This window comes from Phyllostomus hastatus, unplaced genomic scaffold, assembly GCF_019186645.2.
Source record: "Phyllostomus hastatus isolate PE091 unplaced genomic scaffold, TTU_PhHast_1.1 phas_contig_40, whole genome shotgun sequence".
In the NCBI taxonomy this organism is placed as follows: Eukaryota; Metazoa; Chordata; class Mammalia; order Chiroptera; family Phyllostomidae; genus Phyllostomus; species Phyllostomus hastatus.
In genome coordinates this window covers 22466385-22486463 of record NW_025333872.1, presented here as the reverse complement: position 1 = coordinate 22486463, position 20079 = coordinate 22466385, and the positions used below count along the sequence as shown (strand labels likewise).

The following is a 20079-nucleotide window of genomic DNA, read 5'->3' as shown; positions in this document are numbered from 1 at the left end:
CAGATTCACAGGGAAATATATTTAGGAATAGATATAGATCACAGAAACAAATATAGGTATATTCACCTCATTTTATGTTGTGGTACTCATTCGTGCTTTCTGTCAAATATTCTAGTTTTCCTCTTTCCCAAGTACATGGTTTAATTGTACTTCCATTTGAATGAATCACCACTAATGTTTTTGGCTAATGAATTTGGCTGCTAATGCTATGTGTCCCTTGAGGGGGAATACTAATGCTAGTGTGAAACTTTGCAGAGCTCACTTTTTTTGCTGATATGGTTATTGGTGATGCCCTTCCCTGGGCCCAGAGTGAGGACAATGATAGAGCATTGCCCTGGGGGACCTTTGATGGATTTCTCTCATAAAGATGAAATATGCCCTTTGAGTCTAAGCCTCCTGAGATTTGGACAGCATAACTTAGCCTGTGACCAATTCACTTATTAACCCTTTGAAAATTTACATGAAGTTAATGACTTCCTCATGCAGGTTTTTGTGTGACTTCATAAGAATTAAAACTAAGAAATTCTCCCTTATTAGTGATTGCATATTCCACCAGAATATTGGGAGTTTTGTTTGTTTACAGGAATATACAATTACTACTCTATTTAAGGTTAATCTGAATTTTTAGTAAGATAACTTTAGTAACTTTAATAAGCCTCGTTATATTACATCTTTGGAAAAGCACCATTTTTTATGCTCTAATTGACTCTAAAGATTAAAATATATATCTCTCTACTGAGTAAAGAATTATTTTTCTTGCTTAGATGTACACAGTTGCCCAGTACTGGTATGTTTAAACAGAAGAAATCTCTGCTCCTGTCAGAAAATGTCTAGAGCGATTACTCTCAAAACATGAAGAGGGTATAGAGTACTTAATATGTACCAGAAGTTAATTAATTATATTTTTCAAAATATGAGTAGGTTTCCAATGCAAAATAAAATGAACAAGTACAAAATACTTTACTGAACTCATTAATGAATGATAGAACCTAAAAGACATTAGGACTAGTTCATAGACCATTTAAACAGTGATATATTTAAAGACAGTTTATTTTTTTTTAAGATTTTATTTTTAGAGAGGGTAAGGCAGGGAGAAAGACAGGAAGAGAAACATCAGTGTGAGCTTGCCTCTCTCAGGCCCCCTACTGGGAACCTGGCCTGGCCAGCATGTGCAGGTCAGGGAATTGAACCAGGGACCCTTTGGTTTGCACTCAATCCACTGAGCCATGCCAGCCAGGGCAATATAGGCAGTTTAACAAATACATTTAAGAATAACATCACTAGATTGAAAATTCTGAGGAATTAGCACTCTTTGCCAGCTCAGCATCTCACCAGTCCAGGATGTAGCCCATAATAACTAAGAGGAGTTGGTTGTCAGTACCTTAATTTCTTTACCCTGTTATGTGACAAAATTCTGAGGTCTGTTGTTCATGGTTGACCAGAGTTTTCCCAGAGGAATAAACTCTAATCATCCACATTAATAATTGATTTAGTAATACAAACTTTATTTCTTCCACTACCTTAATCAACTTTAGATGTTTTCTACATCTCCCTCAAAACTACTTCTACTGAAAATTCTCCTCAGGGTCTGCTTCTGGAGAATCCAAACCGAGACACCCCAGGCCTGGAAAGATTTTCAGAACTTTGCATATCTTCCATGAACCAGTCAAACCTGTAGGGCTATTTGACTACATATCATGGTGAATCCGAATTAAGCCTCTTATTCCAGGATAACTGTCTCTCTACCCACTCTCAAAAAAAAAAAAAAAAGTATAGGCCTTTCTCTCCACCTCTCAACCACCCAACAAATTAGGTCTTATCTCCCACCAGACATCTTTGTAGAACATAGTAGCATTTTTTTGTGTGTGAGTCTTGATTTTCTCTTGCCATTTGACTATAATTTATTCAGGTTTTGTGTCCATTTTGCTCGTCATTCTATAGAACCCAATACAATGTCCCATACATAAGAGGTTATAGGCAAATATTACTTGAATATTCTTTAGTCATTAAAGTAGAGGGAATAGAAGTCAACATTAAAGTGGTGGTTTCAACTTCTCAGAGAGCTAAAGAATACCATAGGTGACTTCTTGGGCAATACCATAGACAAAATAGAAGTGAAATATCATTAATTTATTTTGTCATGTCAACATTCATAGAATGGTTAAGAACCAATGTTGTACTCAATGTTGCATGCCATCATTCTACTTTCGTTTCCACATCTGAATGTATCATAGTGATTATAACTGACTTTATCATATATGTTAAATAAAATGAGAGTTAACTGACAGAGACTTATAAAAAGTTCGTTATTTTTTTAGCTTAAGTTGTGAAAAATAGAAGAGCTATTCATAGGCTACTAGAGAATGATGAACTTATATTTCTAGATTTCTAGCATCTCTGTGAGGGGAGTCTTCTTGATTTCAGTTGCATAATCTAGGTAGTTTTAGGATATTGAGTACCTAATTATTTCTTGTTATTGAATGATAAAATTTTTTTGGAGACTGCAGTTATTTATGTATTATCTACTTAAAGTAAAATGAATTACACAAGAAACAAAGCAAAGTTTATATCCAAATGTACCTATGCTCTGCTAATTTGGAACTAGAGGAGCAAGTTGATTATTTCCAATAATTGCTAATCCATAGCTTGCTACCCTATATATATAGTAAAATTATGAAAGACACCAGGCATATATATGTTATCTCACAAATTATGCAATCTAGTTTATTAACCCAAATTATGTTTGATAGAATTTTATATGTGACTATTTTTATTGATATATTGTTTTACATTTTTGTCATTATTACTAGTTTAAAGAATCATATTTTATATTTTCTTAACAGACTTATAATAAAAGCTAAAATGATAGATCTTAATAGAATTTAAATTTATAATGTCATGTACTAGATGTTTAAATGAAATATTATTAATAAATACAGATATTTTGGAGAACCATAGATTAATGCTCTCATGGTACTTTTAGATAGTGAGCAGAAAAATTCAAATATATATTTTAAAGTATGAAACCTACAAACTCTATCAATATCAAAAATACCACAGTAAAATCAATTATCTATCTTAATGTGGTTGAGCAAGGTCATCTCTCATAGGTATTAATGTAACAGAAAGGCAGTTACTGCACAAAAAAAATCTGGCAGTTTTAAAAATGCTAGAATTTTATAGATGCCCTTGCTCACTTTTTTGGCAAGAGTGGGGAGGAGAGGAGAAGGCTGCAGGTAAGCATTGATTAAATGAATGGTAAGGTCTTTGATGGATTGATTTTTTTCACGGTTTTAATTTAAAAAGTAAAAGTTTCTATCACATTTAAACTAAAAATTATGGCTGACATATTAGAGGTTTGATTCCAGTGCAAGTTAAGGAGAAAAAAGTTGCTGCTCAAATGTCAGGATATCTTGTGGTCCAAGATGATTAAAACTAAACTGTTTGCTATATGAATCCCAAGGTGCAGCTATATCTCAGCTTTGGTGACATTCAGCCAGTGACTTTTCATAGCTTGTTAATAATGTATAGCTGTCCCAATATAAATTTGCAGTGACAGAAGTAGCCATTTGGAGTGGAGCAGTTAATGAGATTTATTCTTGACAGAAAATGCAGATTTGAAAAGTATGTCTTAAAAAATCAAGATTGATGTCAAAAGAAGTCATGTATTTAATGGACAATGGCATCATAACCATTCTTTGGATGTTTTAACCAAGATCACGGAACTATTTCCACTGATATATGTTCTATTTGTACTCAACATTCTATACAGCCCAACCCCCAGCCTTCTCTGCAGCTAGTTCCCACTTACCTGCATAAATCAGAAGACTTCACTTTAGAGTTTTCTCACCTTTGACTTGGTTAGTTCTGCATAAGCCATGTGAGTTTTCCATCATAAGACTATCTGTATATTTCTATAATCACTTGTCTAATGCCTGTTTTTCTCACTAGAATAAATGAGCATGCTTTGCAGCAATTTTTTTTTAGTTTTCACTGCATCCTTACATGATTATTGAATCATTGAATCAACATTAGCAGATATGAATATTCTTTACAAAAGCAAGAGCTTTAGCCCTGGCTCACATAGCTCAGTGGATTGAGCAGGGCCTACAAACCAAAGAATTGCTGGTTCGATTCCCAGTCAGGGCACATGCCTGGGCTGCAGACCACATTCCCAGTTGAGGGAGTGCAAGAGGCAGCTACACATTGGTGTTTCTCTCCCTCTTTTTCTCCCTCCCTTCCCCTTTCTCTAAAAATAAATAAATAAAATATTTAAAATAAAATAATTAAAAAGTGAGAGCTATCATTAGTTTATTAGAGAATGAATTGAAGTTTTATAATAAAATATGAGTGCATATTCTGACTATTCAATATTAATTTTATTAATTTTGTCCAGAAGAAGCAGAAATATGCTTCTTATCAAATATTACAAAAACTTGACATATATACAAATAATACATAAACGATGAAATGTCACAAGGAAGATATGAGATTAAATGCAGAAAAAGGAGTATTAAGAAAGAAAATAATTTTGCAAGTTAGTTATTCATTTTTATTGAACAGCTATAGTTCCCAACTACTGAGACAATAATTAAATTTTGTTGTGGTTTAATCAACATGAGCATATAAGAATGAGTATTTGTTTCCTGATTACCATAACCAAGTAGCACAAAACAGGTGACTAAACAACAGAAATTTATTGTTTCACAGTTCTGGAGGCTAGAAGTCCAAAGCAAGGTGTTGGCAGATTTGGTTCCTGCTGTGAACTGTAAGAAAATGTTCTACATCTCTTCACAGCTTTGGGTAGCCTCAGACACTGTGTGCATTGCAGATCCTGTCTCCCTGTGTTTTTATATGATCTTCCCTTTGAGCATGTCTGTCTCTGAGTCCAAATATTCACTTTCTATAAGGACACCAGTTCTATTGGATTAGGGGCCTTAATGACTGCATCTTAACTTGAATATATCTGTCAAAGACCCTATTTCTAAATAAGGTCACATTCTGGAGTAGTACAGGTTAACTCTTCAAATATCCTTTTTGAGAGGCACAATTTAACCCATGACAATATGCAATACAGTGTTGGGCACCAGTAGTTTTATAGCTGTGAGTACACAAAACACAGGGTTTATTCTCATATTATCATTTATTAAATATTGTATTATTTTCCTTATAAACAATGCTAATCTACTCTTTTCCATTTTATATAAAATATAGGAATATATATAAAAATGTACATGCATAGAATTTTATATACAGCTCTGACATAGGCTGTACATAGGCTTTGCAAACATAAGTTAATTACTGTATACTGTAACATATTTTGCTTACCTGCTCTTTATCACTAGTCATACAAGTCATTTCCAGTTACTTGCTATAAAAATTAATACTAGGACTGTAGTTCTTATCTAGGGCTTGGGGTCATCCAAGTTCACTAGTTCTTGGCAGAATTCATCTCCTCATAGTTATAAGACTGAAGTCCCATTTTCCTGTCAGTCGGGGAAAACTTTTAGCTCCTAGATGCCACTTTTGTTTTGGTTCTTGCTACCTGGTCTGCATTTTGCCACTGAGTGAGTCTCTCTGAGTCTTCTTTGAGCAGCCAGAAAAAAACTCTTTGCTCTTACAGACCTCACTGGATTGTGTTGGACTCACGCCAGACAATTGCCCTACTGCCATAAATTAATATAACCACAGAGTGATAGTTCAGCATAGTCACAGGCCTCACCTACATCCAAGGAGAGGAGTTTGTACATAATTGTGGGCCATCTTAGAATTCTCCCTACTAAAAACATTCTCATTAGTTAACCTTTGTCATTTTGATGAAAACCTCCCTAGAATAAATTCCTGGCAGGAAAGTTGCTAACTCCTAACAGAATAAATGTAAATTTCTGTAAGCTTTAAAACACACTGCTACAGTCTAATTTTCACTCCTACCAGTACACATGGAGTACCTGTATATCCGTGCATCCCTAGTAAGAGAAGCATATCACATGAAAAACAGCACAAACATACACACTTACACACACGTGTACCTGCACATTTGGTCCCAAATCACCAGAGACAATTTGCAGACAGGTAGCACTTTACCCCTAAATACTTCTGTGCCTCCAAGGATTAAGAATATTCAATTATATAATCATAGTATATTATTAAAATGGGATATTAAACTCCATATAATACTTCTATCTAATATAGAAACTTTATTCAGACTGTATCAATTATCTCAAATCATTTTTTAGTAATTCATTTACTCCCCTGTCCTCTCCAGGATTCATTCCTAGAAGGCACTTATTTATACATTCTAGATTTGTTTGTCAGCCTTCTTTTGTCTTTCATAACTTTTATTTTTTGATAAGTACAAGCTATTACTTTCATATAGGTAAATAGATATCAGATAAACCACAACTGAGGAAAAATTTATGTATGTATAAAATTTTATATACATATGTGTGTGTGATATATATAGTTATATATATTTTCTATATATACCCCATTCACACACATCGTAATTTGATTTAGATTACACACTCTTGGTAGTGATTCTTTGGTTATGCTTGTCCTTCAGCAGGTATATGAAGTTGGTTGATCCCATTGTGCATGAAGTTGGATCACTTCATGTCAGATTTTTCATTGAAAAGTATTAGTTCCCTCTTTTAACTAGTTAAGTAGAAGATACTTTGAAACTCTTCACATATCCTACCTCTTCTTAAATCTTCACTCCTAAGTTTTAGCATCCTTTGAAGGATGACCTGCAGTCTTCCCACCCACAAAACAAGGTAAGTTTTGTCTGGGTACACAAACACATGTAAGTGCACACAGACTGTAAATTTGTTTATAATTTTTAAATATTTTATACTAAAAGGGTTTTTAGACTACCTAGTTCTCCTTATTTCTGAAAACAAGTGTCTTTTTATTATTTTTAAATCACAATATAATTATACCAAAATACTTTTTGAAGATCCACCGTACATTTTCTTTTAAAAAAATATAAAATATATCCTTACTCATGGCTCTCTGTAATCAGTCAGTCAGTTCCAACTCTTTTGATCCCCAAATCATCCTTACTTTATAGGACAGTTTTTCATTATTATTATTTCAATTATTTTAACTATAGCACACAAATAATGTATTTTTGTGCTTGTTAAAGAATAGCAAGAGTTTCTTCTAGAGAATATAAGTACAAAGAAATAGGAATTTAACTTATTCATCTCAACATTGTGGCTTTTTCATTTAACATAAGTAGTAATAATCACAACAATAATAAAATGAGAGCACTAAAAAATCACTAGTACTTGAAAAGCACCCCCTTTTTATAACATTCTAGTAAGTATAGTCTTACAATTATTTTTATTTTTTACATTTACTACTTAAATTAATTCTCAAAATAAGCTTATTTTAATTCTAATATAATCCTGAAATTATAGATGACAATTTCTTATGGATATTTACAATTGAAAACTTATGTCATTTATCAAGGTCACATAGCTGGTAACTGCCAGAGAGCTTACTTAGTGCTATGTCATCTTTATGTCAAAAATTTCAAAGCTTTAGTTCTTAATATAGCACACCCTACATCTGTACACTGCTCTCTCTTTGTTTCTGTTAAATTAAAAAATGTTTGTCTGGAGAGCTCTCCATGGAGTCAATTTCAGATCTAGAATTACATACAGGACTGACATTCCCAGAAAGAATTCAACATTGTAAATTGTCTAAAATAGTTCTACTTTGAATTGTTTAAACACATCATTTAAATTATAACTGTTCGATTTGTTGATTCAGACGCATGGCTGCTCTGGTGTCTGGTTTTCTGTGTTTCATTGCTTGGATAATAATGTGTTCATTAAAATCTCTTCATCACTTAGTGTTCAGCCTGGGCTTTAACTCTGAGATAGATCTAAAACTTTCTATTAGATGGGCAGCAAAGAGAAATGGTAAATAGTATTTATTCCCTGAAGAAATCTAGCTATCTCATAAAGGTTTAGTTGGTGTAAAATAAAAATGTTCTGGTAAATAGAGTCCTAAGTGATTATTTCTAATTATTTGCTCATTAATTATGATTAGGGATTAAAAAATAAAAGCTTTACATAGCAAAAAACAACCAATAATGGAGCTCAGCCAGCCTGTGTGTTGATACTACTTTCTGCAGCCTCACGTAGAGATTTCTCCCATCCCGTAAACATGCATTCTTTTTATTCAGGGCTATTTAGCCCAGGTAAATGATTGTCCTAAGATTAAGAATATGATGTGAACCCTGGCTGGTATGGCTCAGTGAATTGTCTCCCTCTCTTCCCCTCTGTCTAAAAATAAATAAAACATTTAAAAAAAATGAATATGACATAAGATACAGTTAGCAACTGCAAGGAAGGGGAGCTCAGACCACCATATTAATCACATAAAAGTGTATATTTAGGTCAACTGAGGTAGGCCAAAATTAGAAATTGGTCTGCAAAACATATTACTTCCATACATATATAATTTCCCTGCTCATTATGTTTTTATAATAATATAATATCCTACCACTTCTTTGGATATTAGTATATTTACAATGGTCAATGATAAGTATGCATCTTGTGGATTTATTAGCTGTGTAATAATTCTAATGAATATACTTTCTGTCTCAGTTTAGTTGTTTGTACTTGCATGCCTAAAAGGCACTTTCATACAAACAACTAAAATGACTCAATTTAAAGCATATCTAGAATTTTTATGACTCATGAGATTTGGAAGTTCATTTATGAATCTGATTTCAGTCATAGCTGGATACAGGGATGACTCTGGTCATAAGTTATTTCTCTTTCTTTTGACTCTAACTCCTTGTATACTCACATGATGTCTTATTATTTTATTATTCTATTATTATTATTCAATTATAGTTGTCCCCATTTTCCCCCTATAACTCTCCCACACTCAATCCTATCCCTCATTGTCTTTGTCCATGGTCCTTTATACATGTTGATGGTTTTATTCATAATTTCTGAGCTTTGGTTTCACAGCTATTTATCTAAGATGAGACATTAAATGTGCTTAGTGATTACAAAGAATAGAAGGAAGGATTCAAATGCCATTGTGTCTTCTTCATGAAGCATAATGGTACCTATTTTTCTATCATTTGCACGAATTTAAAACTTCAGTGTAGGGTCTTCACATATAATGCTTTTGTACCAAAATCATGCAGAGGGCTTTGTAATTCATGGTATGTTCATTTCATAACATAAACTTCCATTCCACCTTTAAGATTTATGTAGTAAAATATAAGAAAAGTATTTTATAGTACAAATAATTAAACATAATTTTTAAAAGGTCCAATACTAAACAAGAAAGAGATGTATATTTGCATATAATAGTAGTGTTTAAAAATGGAAAGTTTTATGAAGGTTCTAAAAAAGCTTTTGGTCACTTTTTAAAACCTGCCTTAAAGGTTGTGACATGTTTTAGTATCTAGTTTTATTTCAAAACTCATGTCTTTGCTTCTCTTTCATGTGACTCTCTTCCTACTACTCTTCTGGTTGTTACCCAATTGATTTCTTTTCATTTATCTATGAGAGGGGTGTTTTGAATTGTGCTCCTTTAAAATTCATATTTCAAGGTCCTAACCCCCAGAATGTGACTGTATTTAGAGGTAGGAAATTTAAAGAATTACTTAAGGTAACATTAGGTCATGAGTGGAAGTTAATTTGATATGACTGATACCTGTATATGAAGAAAAGATGAGGACATGGGCAGAGGAAAGATCATATGAAGACATCAGAAGCAGGCAGACTTCTACAAGCCAATGAGTGAGGCCCTCAGAAGAAACCAACCCTACCGACGCTCTGGTATAGGATATCTGGCTTCTAGAATTGTGAGAAAATAAATTTCTGTTTTTTTAAGCCACCCAGTTTCTGTAATTTTATGTCAGTCCTAACAAACTAATCTAGGGGACAGGAAAGTGAACAAGAAAAAAATTTACTGAAGCAACCAAGGCACTGTTGAAAATATAGTTACTAAAGACAAAATTAGTGGATTGAATACATTGGTAATAAGGTGACTTGAAAGTGGCACATTGTATGGAACTAAGAACACCCTGCATCATATTCTCAACACCCTTAAAAGTCCCTGAGGAAAAGATACGGTTTGGAAAATTTTTCTTTAAAATGAGCACACTTTGTTCCTTCAAGGCTCTGGCTTTAATTCTCCAAATACAAAAAAAAATTGATGATAGATGGTGTCAGGGAGGACTCTTAAGGCTAAGGTAAGGCAGTCTAAATAATATAAAGGCTGAATGGTTAGTTATCTCCTAAAGTGTGAAATAAATGTAAATGTTAAAAATTCAAAGAATGTTAAGAGGGAGAGAATTTGCTTCAGACCAGATGAGAGGTTTTTCTGAATATACCTATATTGATTTTAATAAGAATTTAATTTGTTTAGTTATATATTTAATTACAAATGCAATTCAGTTTGGTTTTACAGACAATATAGCATTTGGTCATAGCTTCTTTAGGGAAGTAACATATAGCTATCTATAACATTTTAAAAAGAAGCAAAGTCTGTTAAAATTTATTCTCACATGTATATACACATGAAAGTTTGAAAAGCCCTATACAGATCATGTCCTCTGATCATAGTGTATTTATATTAGAAATCAAAAGTGAAAATGTTTTATAACAGTTATTTCCCCGCTGTTAGTTTCATAAAGTTCATGACATGTTTCTCACTACTAATACAAGGTGGGGCAAAAGTAGGTTTACAATTGTTTGTATGGAAAATAATGCAATAATTAATACATAATTATACAAGAATAAATTCTATGTTTTGCATACTCATAACTATAAACCTAATTTTTCCCCACCCTGTATTTTGGAGAAAAATAACTTTACTATGTAAATCAGTTTCTATAATTAAAATGTGGATTTTTTTTCTTTCACTCAGTTTTCTAATGACAAAATTGCAAATTAGAAATGATCCTCAGGAAATGTACAGTTTAGTAAATAAGTAGAGGTCTAAATAGTTAATCAGCATTTTAATAAGCCCTGTCAAAGCCATAGATGCCCTCAAGAGAAATAAATTATCTGAATATAAACAATCCCCAAGACATTTCTTAAAGTTCAGTTTATGTAGTCATTTATTAACTATGAGCTGATTTAAGCTCATGAGTGGCAGGGGTTTTTGTTTGTTTGTTTGTTTCACTCCATTATTTCATGGAGAATTATAGAAAGCATACATGCCTTCAATATTAGCAAAATCATTTCTTGCAATCAAAAAGAAACTATGAAATTTCTGATTCCATGCTGAAATTGAATATGCATTCCAACTTTAGCTTAAAATTGACCTACAGAAAAAGTGGAAATAGCAGTTATCTAGAAAGAAGTATACTTTTTCCACTCCCATATCTCTTCTACATTCTGTGGCAAATGAAAGCATGGTAATGCCATGATTCAGACTTTCTATTTTAACATAGCCATATATCTAAAAGAAGAAAACCAGAGAAGTAAACTGATTTTCAAAATGCATGTTATATTGTTAATTAAATATAATAGAGCTTTTTTCCTCCCTGTGTACTTTTTTAACTTGGTGTTAATTTTTTAAACCCTGCTACTATCGGGTTGTATAGGAAATAAAAATGTTTCCCCTTTAATATTAATCCCAACTGAAATATGCCCCTTAAGTACTACCTACTTGTTGAACAATCTAGGATCTGCCCCTTGATAACTGGCAAAAAGTACAATATAAATACAAAGGAAGTCAACTAAAGAACAAAATTTACAATCTTGTCAAAGATGCAGGATCTTATACAATTAACAGACACTCTCTTGGAAAATTGCTTCAATTACACACCACACCACTGAAGATTAGATAGAGTTAGAGTGGTTGAAACTGAGGAAGAGAATATCTATTAGAATGATTATAGAAGAGGCAAGTATAATAGTTTATATATTAAAATTTAGAGAGACATTTTGGAAATCTGAAGTAGGCTTAAGTAATTCCATTAAAATATAGTCAATAGGAGAAATAAAGGATACAATAAGATAGTACAGTGTATGTTCAGATTGGGGACAGTTCAAAAACTACAAAAGTCATAATTTTAAATGTATTTATGTGAAACTTCAGGTAAACTTTAGAAAAGTATTAATTTTAATATGTTTAATATTTAAAAATAAATATTTTTCCATTTGATATAAAATTCTGGTCCTTTTCTAGAGTAATTTTTATATGTCTTAGAATCCTATGATAGACTCTAGCATTACTCACATAATTACTGTTTATCCACAGAAATAAAAAAATCTAGTATAAAACCTACTCTGTGAGAGTAATACCTTTGGAAACACATCTATATGTGACCACACACATAGACAAATGTCAAAAAAGAATAATATATCTATTAAATGCAATATTGGGGTGGAAGGTAGGAGGGAAATGCAGTTGTTGGAGGAAACCATTTCTTTAAAGATGTATAGTTATGACAGAGAGCTAGAAAATATGTTTTTTAAAGAATGGGTTATGAAAGTTGGGAAGTTCCCCATGAAAATGGGAAGATCTTGTGACAAAAATGAAAAGTATTTTCAAGCGCTTAAAAGATAGGTTAAAGTGTTCATGGATTTCTGCAGTTAATAGGATGTTATCCAATGTATGGAAAGGTAAAAATGATATTTAATATCATTATAATAACACTATGACAAAATATACAACACTTTGCAAGTTTAAAAAATAATGATGGTTCAATGTCATTTACTTTAACAGAGTTGGTGAAAACTGCTATGAGTCAGCTTAGGAAGTCACGAGTTCTTCAGCATTGAAAGGGTTCTGAGGAATCCAACTAACTCCTTTTTGAATATGTTATTTAGGCTTTGGCTGGTGTACCTCAGTGGATTGAGTGCTGTCCTGCAAACCAAAGGGTCATCAGTTCAGTTCCTAGTCAGGGCACATGCCTGGGTCTCAGGCCAGGTCCCCAGTGTGGGGTACATGAGAGGCAACCACACATTGATGTTTCCCTCTCTTTCTCCTTCCCTTCCACCCTTTCTAAAAATAAAATAAATATTTAAAAAATATGTTCTTTTGGCAATTGCAGCATTATAAATTTTGGAGATTTAAATAAAACAAAGCTTTAAAAACATTTCATCAGAAACTTCTTCCACATCTTAGCATGTGCTAAGATCAGGTAGATCAGGATTTGGACTGACTCTTGCCATGGGGAACACTGTGTTTGCAGTAGAATCTCCTAAAATTGTGCCTGCTGAGTGGATTCACTTTCATTTAAACAAAAACCAGATATAGAACTCCAACTACTGGTGTCCTAACTATATTATCTAAGATTGTGTTTGGAGGATTGACAAATGTATGTACGTAGAAAATTTAGCTATCATTAACTTATAATATTTTTATAATTTAATATCTTATTGTTTATTACAATAAGGTATTGCTATTACAGTAGTCCCAAATTTTCTCCTTTTGTCCCTGTCCACCCATCCTGCCCTAACTATATAATGTTAATTTGCTAACCAGAATATTAGCAACACACTATAAACATGTGAACTTTCTTAATAATAATTAGGCATTTTTACCTTGAGAAAATCATGCTGCTCACAATAGACATAGTGATAGAAGTAACAATAGGTTGAAATAAGTTTCATTGCCTAAGTTGGTTCTGGTTTTTGCTTATTATATCTTATAAGTAATCCCCAGAATAAGAGTCTACTTTTTTTGTTTAATTGATTTATTACTAAAAGCAGAATGTAGTTGAAAAACATCCCTCTACACATAATATCTCAGTGTAGTTTAAATGTATTAAATTCTTTTCTGCATTTTTTGAGAAGTTATTTAACATACAGAGTAGGTTGGGGCTCCACATGAGGTAATTAGATAGCAGATGCTTTGCTACTGTTCATCCAGTCCCAAGTGTGCTGGACAGTTTCTAATCACATTGACTGTAACCTCCTTTAAAAGCCTCTCCTTTTATGCTGTTAACTTTTTTATAAGCTGAAGAATCTAACTGAATGTACACACAGGCCACTCGTAAATCAGCACAGAAATGTGGATATGTTAATACCCTGAAGGTGAGCCTTGACTTAAGGAGACAAGAGCCAGTGAACAATTGCTCCATTTCTCAAACATTCCAAGGAAAATGTCTGATATTCCTTCTCCCCGGATTTTCATAAGGTTCTCAATGAATGCATAGTTATTTATTGTAGATTAAAAATTATCCCCACAATCTAATGGCTGAAAACAATAAGCAATTACAGATACTCCTCAGCTTAAATAGGGTTGCATCCTGATAAACCCATTACATTGAAAATATCGTAAGTTAAAAATACATTTAACATGCCTAAACTACTCAACATCATAATTTAGGCGAATATACCTTAAATGTGCTCAGAACACTTACATTAGTCTACAGTTGGACAATTATCTTGAATTTGATCATAAGAGTAATTACTTCCCTTTCCTAACTGGAAGCTTGAGACACAGATGGGCATTATATAGACATAATGGGATGTGAAAACAAAGCACAATATCCAAAAACTCTGGCAGCACATCACACTGTTGAGTATTCATTATTTATCCTCGTGACAGTGTGTCAGACTGCAAGCTTTACCTTAGTACTGCTGCATAGCATCACAAGAGAGTATCATATATATCACTAGCCCAGGAAAAGATCAAAATTCAAAATTTGAAAGCACAATTTCTGCTAAATGTGTATTACTTTGGCACCACTGTAAAGTTGAAAAATCATAAGTCTAACCATCACAAGTTGGGGACTGCCTGTAGTCTTTCAGTTTCTGTAGTTCAGGAGTGCAAGAGAGGCTTACCTGGGTGATTCTAGCACAGAATCTTTTATTAGGTTGCACCCAAGATGTTAGCTGGGTTATAGTCATATGAAAACCTACACAGGGCTAAAAGATCTGCAAAGTTCACCCTGGCTGTCGGTCAGGGGCTTTATTTCTTCCTCACGGGGCCCTCTCCATAGTGTCCCTTATCTTCATGACATGGCAGCTGGCTTGTCTGAAAGAATCAAAGAGAGAAGAAAAGGAAGTCACACATCGACCATATTCTACGCATTAGCAGTGAATCACTAAGTACAACTTACACTCCAATAAGAGAAGAATTAGGCTTTTGAAACATACTGAAGAGTTTTAAAACCATTATAGTGGAACTAAGTGAGTCCCAGGTACACATAGTGGCAAAGATAAATATTGCATTCCTAATTGAGTCTTTCTTCTTCCCTGTCCCTTCACTCCTTCTCCCACTCCTTCACTTTGGCTTATTTTTTATCCCCGCCCAAATAAACAACTTGTATTCATGTTTCATATCTCAGTTTCCTGGCATATAAAATATTCCAAACCAAAACAGCTTAGCACTCTGAAATTTAAATACTCTCAAGATCAAAATTTAAAGCAAAGTTTTATTGAAACATGAAATTATATCTTAAAAAAATAATTCCTTTTGAGATGCCTAATCATGGAGACAGTTGTGGTTATTATCACTTCCCTTTTATTTAAATTATTTTGCTTGTCCTTACATAGTTTCAACAGCTATTTAGACAATATTCCAATTTGTAAAGTAATCTAAAGAAACTTAGATTTATGTTAAAAAATTGTCTTCTGAGACTATTCTCTTAATGTGCATGCAAAATTAAACTAATAATAGAATTACTTGGGATAAAAGTAAAAATGTTAAATTAAAAATGGCCTTTAACATACATAATTTAGGCAATGTTAATAAAAGTACTTATTTTACATATTAATTAGGATCCTACTTTATGCAATTTACTTAAGGCTATAATACAATTAAATTACACATTTGAAAATACATATACTAATTTAGATTCCAATGAGCTTAAAATACCTGTGTTTTTAAAGATTTAGAAGTTATAATGAGAGCATTTGAATAATCCAGAACAGAGTGGGACAAGAAACATAATGTGATATCATGTTTAGAACAGATAATCAAGGCCATTCTGGTCGGGTCATTAGTTCTGCCTGCTCACTAGGATATTTCCAATTTATCAATTCAGTGTCCCTGTTGTGTTGCCCAGGGAACTGGCAGTTTACAAAATGGAAATATTTATAGTAACAGTAAGAGAAAATAAAAAGTCAGTGTTGCAAATTCATAGCCATTCACATGAATGTAAGTATAAGTAAACACATTTGGGTTCTATGACCTAGATCAGGTACATGACCATTTCAGTTCCAGTTTATCTGGTATGTCATTCAGAACATGGAAGAGATCAGATTACAATGATATGGAAGATATAAATAATTTGGCTACTATCTGAAAGTAAACCAAAATTCTAGAAGGTGTGAATTTTTGACTAAAATATAAGCAAATAAATAAAATTAAGTAGAAGTTATGTTCAAGGTGTGTGGAATCCTAATTGGAGACTCCTACTCACAACTAACTGTGATCAGTTACCAAAAAAGGGTGCATCTTATATTCAGAGGGATAAACATTTCATGTTTTGATATATTCCAGAGTAAATAAAATCATGTACAGTTGTAGTCACTAATTATTAAAAGAATAAGTAAATAGATTATTAAAAAAGAACTGGGAGGGCTCTGAAACTGTGCAAAGTGACAATACATATGTGATATTTTTATCTATTCTAATTGAGAATTATTAGCTTCAGAAAAGATTCTAATAATAAATAAACACTTTATCTTCTGAGCATTTAAAGATGGTATTTTAATGTTGATGCAACTGAAAGAAGTAAGTTATAATGCAGTTCCTTCCTTAACAGTTATGAAACTACATCCTACTACATAATGCTATCAAATTTGGGCAAATGAAATATTAGAGATTGCAACTAAATTCCTTTTTAAACTGGAAAGTAAAAATTTCAAAGTCACGTAAGAGTTTAGTGAATGTGTGTCTGTTGAATTAAGTCTCAATTTCAACACCTCAACTGAAAAGAAAAAGATTTCTGAATAAAATTGTGTGGGATGGAAATTCAGTCTGAATACTACCCAATCTTTCTCATCCTAATTGTAGGATATCAGACACTATTTTTGTTTAATAAGTTGTTTTGTAGACTTTTTTATGTGCCTTATAATTTAACTTGACAAATACCCCAAATGGTAATTTTGGTGTAGGTAATCCATAGAGAATTCTGTATTCAAGACTTATAAGAGATAGATTATGCTTTACTGTTTTTATTAAAGAAAAATAAATATTATGGAAAAGAAATACCACAATGTTGATCTTCAGTCTAGAGGAGGGTTTGCAGGTACAGTTGGTGGAAGGGGTGGTGACCATTCCAGTGGTTACAGGAATGTATCTAGGTGAAGTTGTCAACAAAATAACTACAAACCACATTAAACGATTCCATTTGCAATTGACTTCCAACAGGTGAAAAAGCAATACTTGCCATTTGAGTAATCATTTAAGGGTGGCTCCTACAACCTGCTAATAGCAGGGGGTTTTTTTTAACTTTTTAAAATTGTTGTTCAATTACAGTTGTCTCCATTTTCCTCCCAGCACTGCCTGCCACCCCACCATCCCTGCTTCCCACCCTTTATCCCTGCCCCCCTTTAGTTTTGTCTGTGTGTCCCTTATAGAGGACACATGGACTGCTAGTAGCAGTTTAAAGTATTTTTTTTGCATCAAGTACTCAAATGGAAGTATGAGGTTGGATTTATCTGGTTTTATTCTGAGTTCTAATTAAAATAAATTTGCTACAACATTTGTTTTTAATTGCTATCCATCAGAATCTATTTGTGTTTCATGTCCCTTCCCTCAGTACAGTAGATAAGTCTGTGTTAAAATCCCAATGTAAGAGTTTCATGATTTAGTAGTATCTCACTAGTTTGTCTTAAAGACTAATTTTTAGCAGTTTTAGGTTCACAACACCATTGAGAGGACAGTGCAGAGATTTCTCATACACCTCCTGCCCCCACATATGCACAGCCTCCACCATTATTGACATCACTCTCCAGAACAGCACATTTGTTACCAAAACGAACCTACGTTGACACATCATAATCATCCAAAGATTGTAACATGCCTCAGTGCTTACTCTTGGTGTTGTTCACTCTATGGATTTGGACATATGTATAATGACATATATACTCATCATAATATCATACAGAATATTTTCACTGCCCTAAAAAATATGTGCTCTGACTTTTCATCCCCCCTCCCTCTTTCCCCTGACAACCAGTGATCTTTTTGCTGTATTCATAGTTTTGCCTTTTCTAGAATGTCCTATAATTGAAACCGTATAGTATTTAGCCTTTTCAGATTAACTCCTTTCACTTAGTAACATACATTTAAGGTTTCTCCATGTCTTTTAATGGCTTGATAACTCATTAATTTTTAGCATTAATACTAAAAATGTCTTTAGTAATGTGGCAATAAAGTGTGGGCCCAGAGAAAATAAGGAGAGGAAGCATGTGAGCATGTGCACACATTAATGTCATTCTTTTATTCATTTCCTAGAGATGACATAACAAATTACCACAAATTCAGTGGCTAAAAACAATTTTTTTTGGTGACAGTTGTAGAGAGCAAAAATCCAAAATTAAGCTATCAGGAAAGCCACACTTCTTTGAAGGTGCTAAGGGAGGATCCAACCTTTCCTCTTCCAGCTTCTGGAAGCTCTAGATATCCCTTGGCTTGGGGCTGCATGACACCAATTTCTAGCTGCTTCTTTGCATGGCCTTTTCTCCTGTGTATCTCTGTGTCTCATCTTACAATAAGAGCACTTACCTTTTGATTTAGGACTAACTCATCATGTATTCAGGGATGATAGTGTCTCATGATCCCTAACTTAGTTACATCTGCAAAGGTGAGGTAGCTTTAATTTCAATGAAATTAAATATCAAGTAAATGCTAGTGAACTAAAAATGCTGGTGAATATAAACTAAATTATCTCTCACGTATCAACTGTAATAAATGACTATTTCTTGTGTTTAATGTTATTCTTAATTTGGTGAATATGAACTCTACAATACAAATTCATCAATATTTTTCACTTTTCTTTCTTAGAGGTCTTCCTGGATTTTCTGGTCAATTTTGTGAAATTAATATAAATAAATGTTTTTTATCATCACATCTAAATGGTACAAACTGTGAAGATCACAACAATGGATATATTTGCAAATGTGAACAAGGTAATTATTGAAAATATAATAGCCATGCATCCTATATATATGTATATATTTTTTTACAAAATATATGTTTATATATGTGTTCATGTACTTATGTATAATACTATTTGACAATCCACTCACCAATAATGCTGTTGAATATCAACCAATATCTAAGTAAATATCACACTTAGAAAACATAAACATGAAATGGAAGTTCTGTGAACCAGTAAGCAATCACTTGGACTACCATCAGGAAATCCTAATATTTAGAGTATGAAATCTTACTACAGGTATTTTCTAAATTAAGTAAACTTCACCTCCCTGATTTTTATTTGTATCAATTGTGCCTAGGACACAAGGAGTCCTTAATAAATGTTAGCACTTAATAATATTTACATTATTGTTATGTACAATGATTGTTAGTACAGAGATGGGCAAGCAGAGTAAACTGATTTTATCCAAGGAATAATTATTTATTAATAAGTTGTCTTTTGGGCCATTTCTGCCTTTTGTCATATTCTCTTTAACCATAAACTGGTATAAAAAAGTCATATTCTCTTTAACCATAAACTGGTTCACGCATCTTTTTTTCCTACATTTCTTCTTGATTTCTAACTTTTAAGCCATATTGTTTTCTTCCTCTGTCTTCCACTTCACTCATCTCATTTTTAGCATTCTGTTGCACCCACCAAATTAGGGTGTAGCTTTCAGAAATCTCTCAATAATCTCTCAGAAATACATGTGAGGGTATTTCTGGTCACTAAGAAAAAAATTCTCACTACTTACAGACCCCGCAAAAGACTTGAGAAGCTTGCTAATGCCTCAGGTTCTGGGCTTCTAGTTATTTGGATCTCCTGGGGGAGTAACAATGAGGAAGTCTGGAGACACACAAAAACACACACTTTCCTCCCACATTTTAAGTTCATTTAGCTCAGTTACAATCAAATTAAAAGAGATTAACAAGAGAAAATGTCTAAGGTTTATAATTACTGATATGTATGCCATGGATGTCATAAGATGA

General features: G+C 33.0%; 1 protein-coding gene across 1 annotated transcript in view; it reads left to right on the top strand.

The window, feature by feature from the left end:
• The window catches only part of EYS (eyes shut homolog), a 1607944-nt gene that overhangs the window by 833798 nt on the left and 754067 nt on the right, over window positions 1-20079 (top strand). The window contains 1 exon segment of the mRNA XM_045842859.1: window positions 18965-19079. Within this exon segment, the coding sequence (XP_045698815.1) occupies window positions 18965-19079 (115 nt within the window).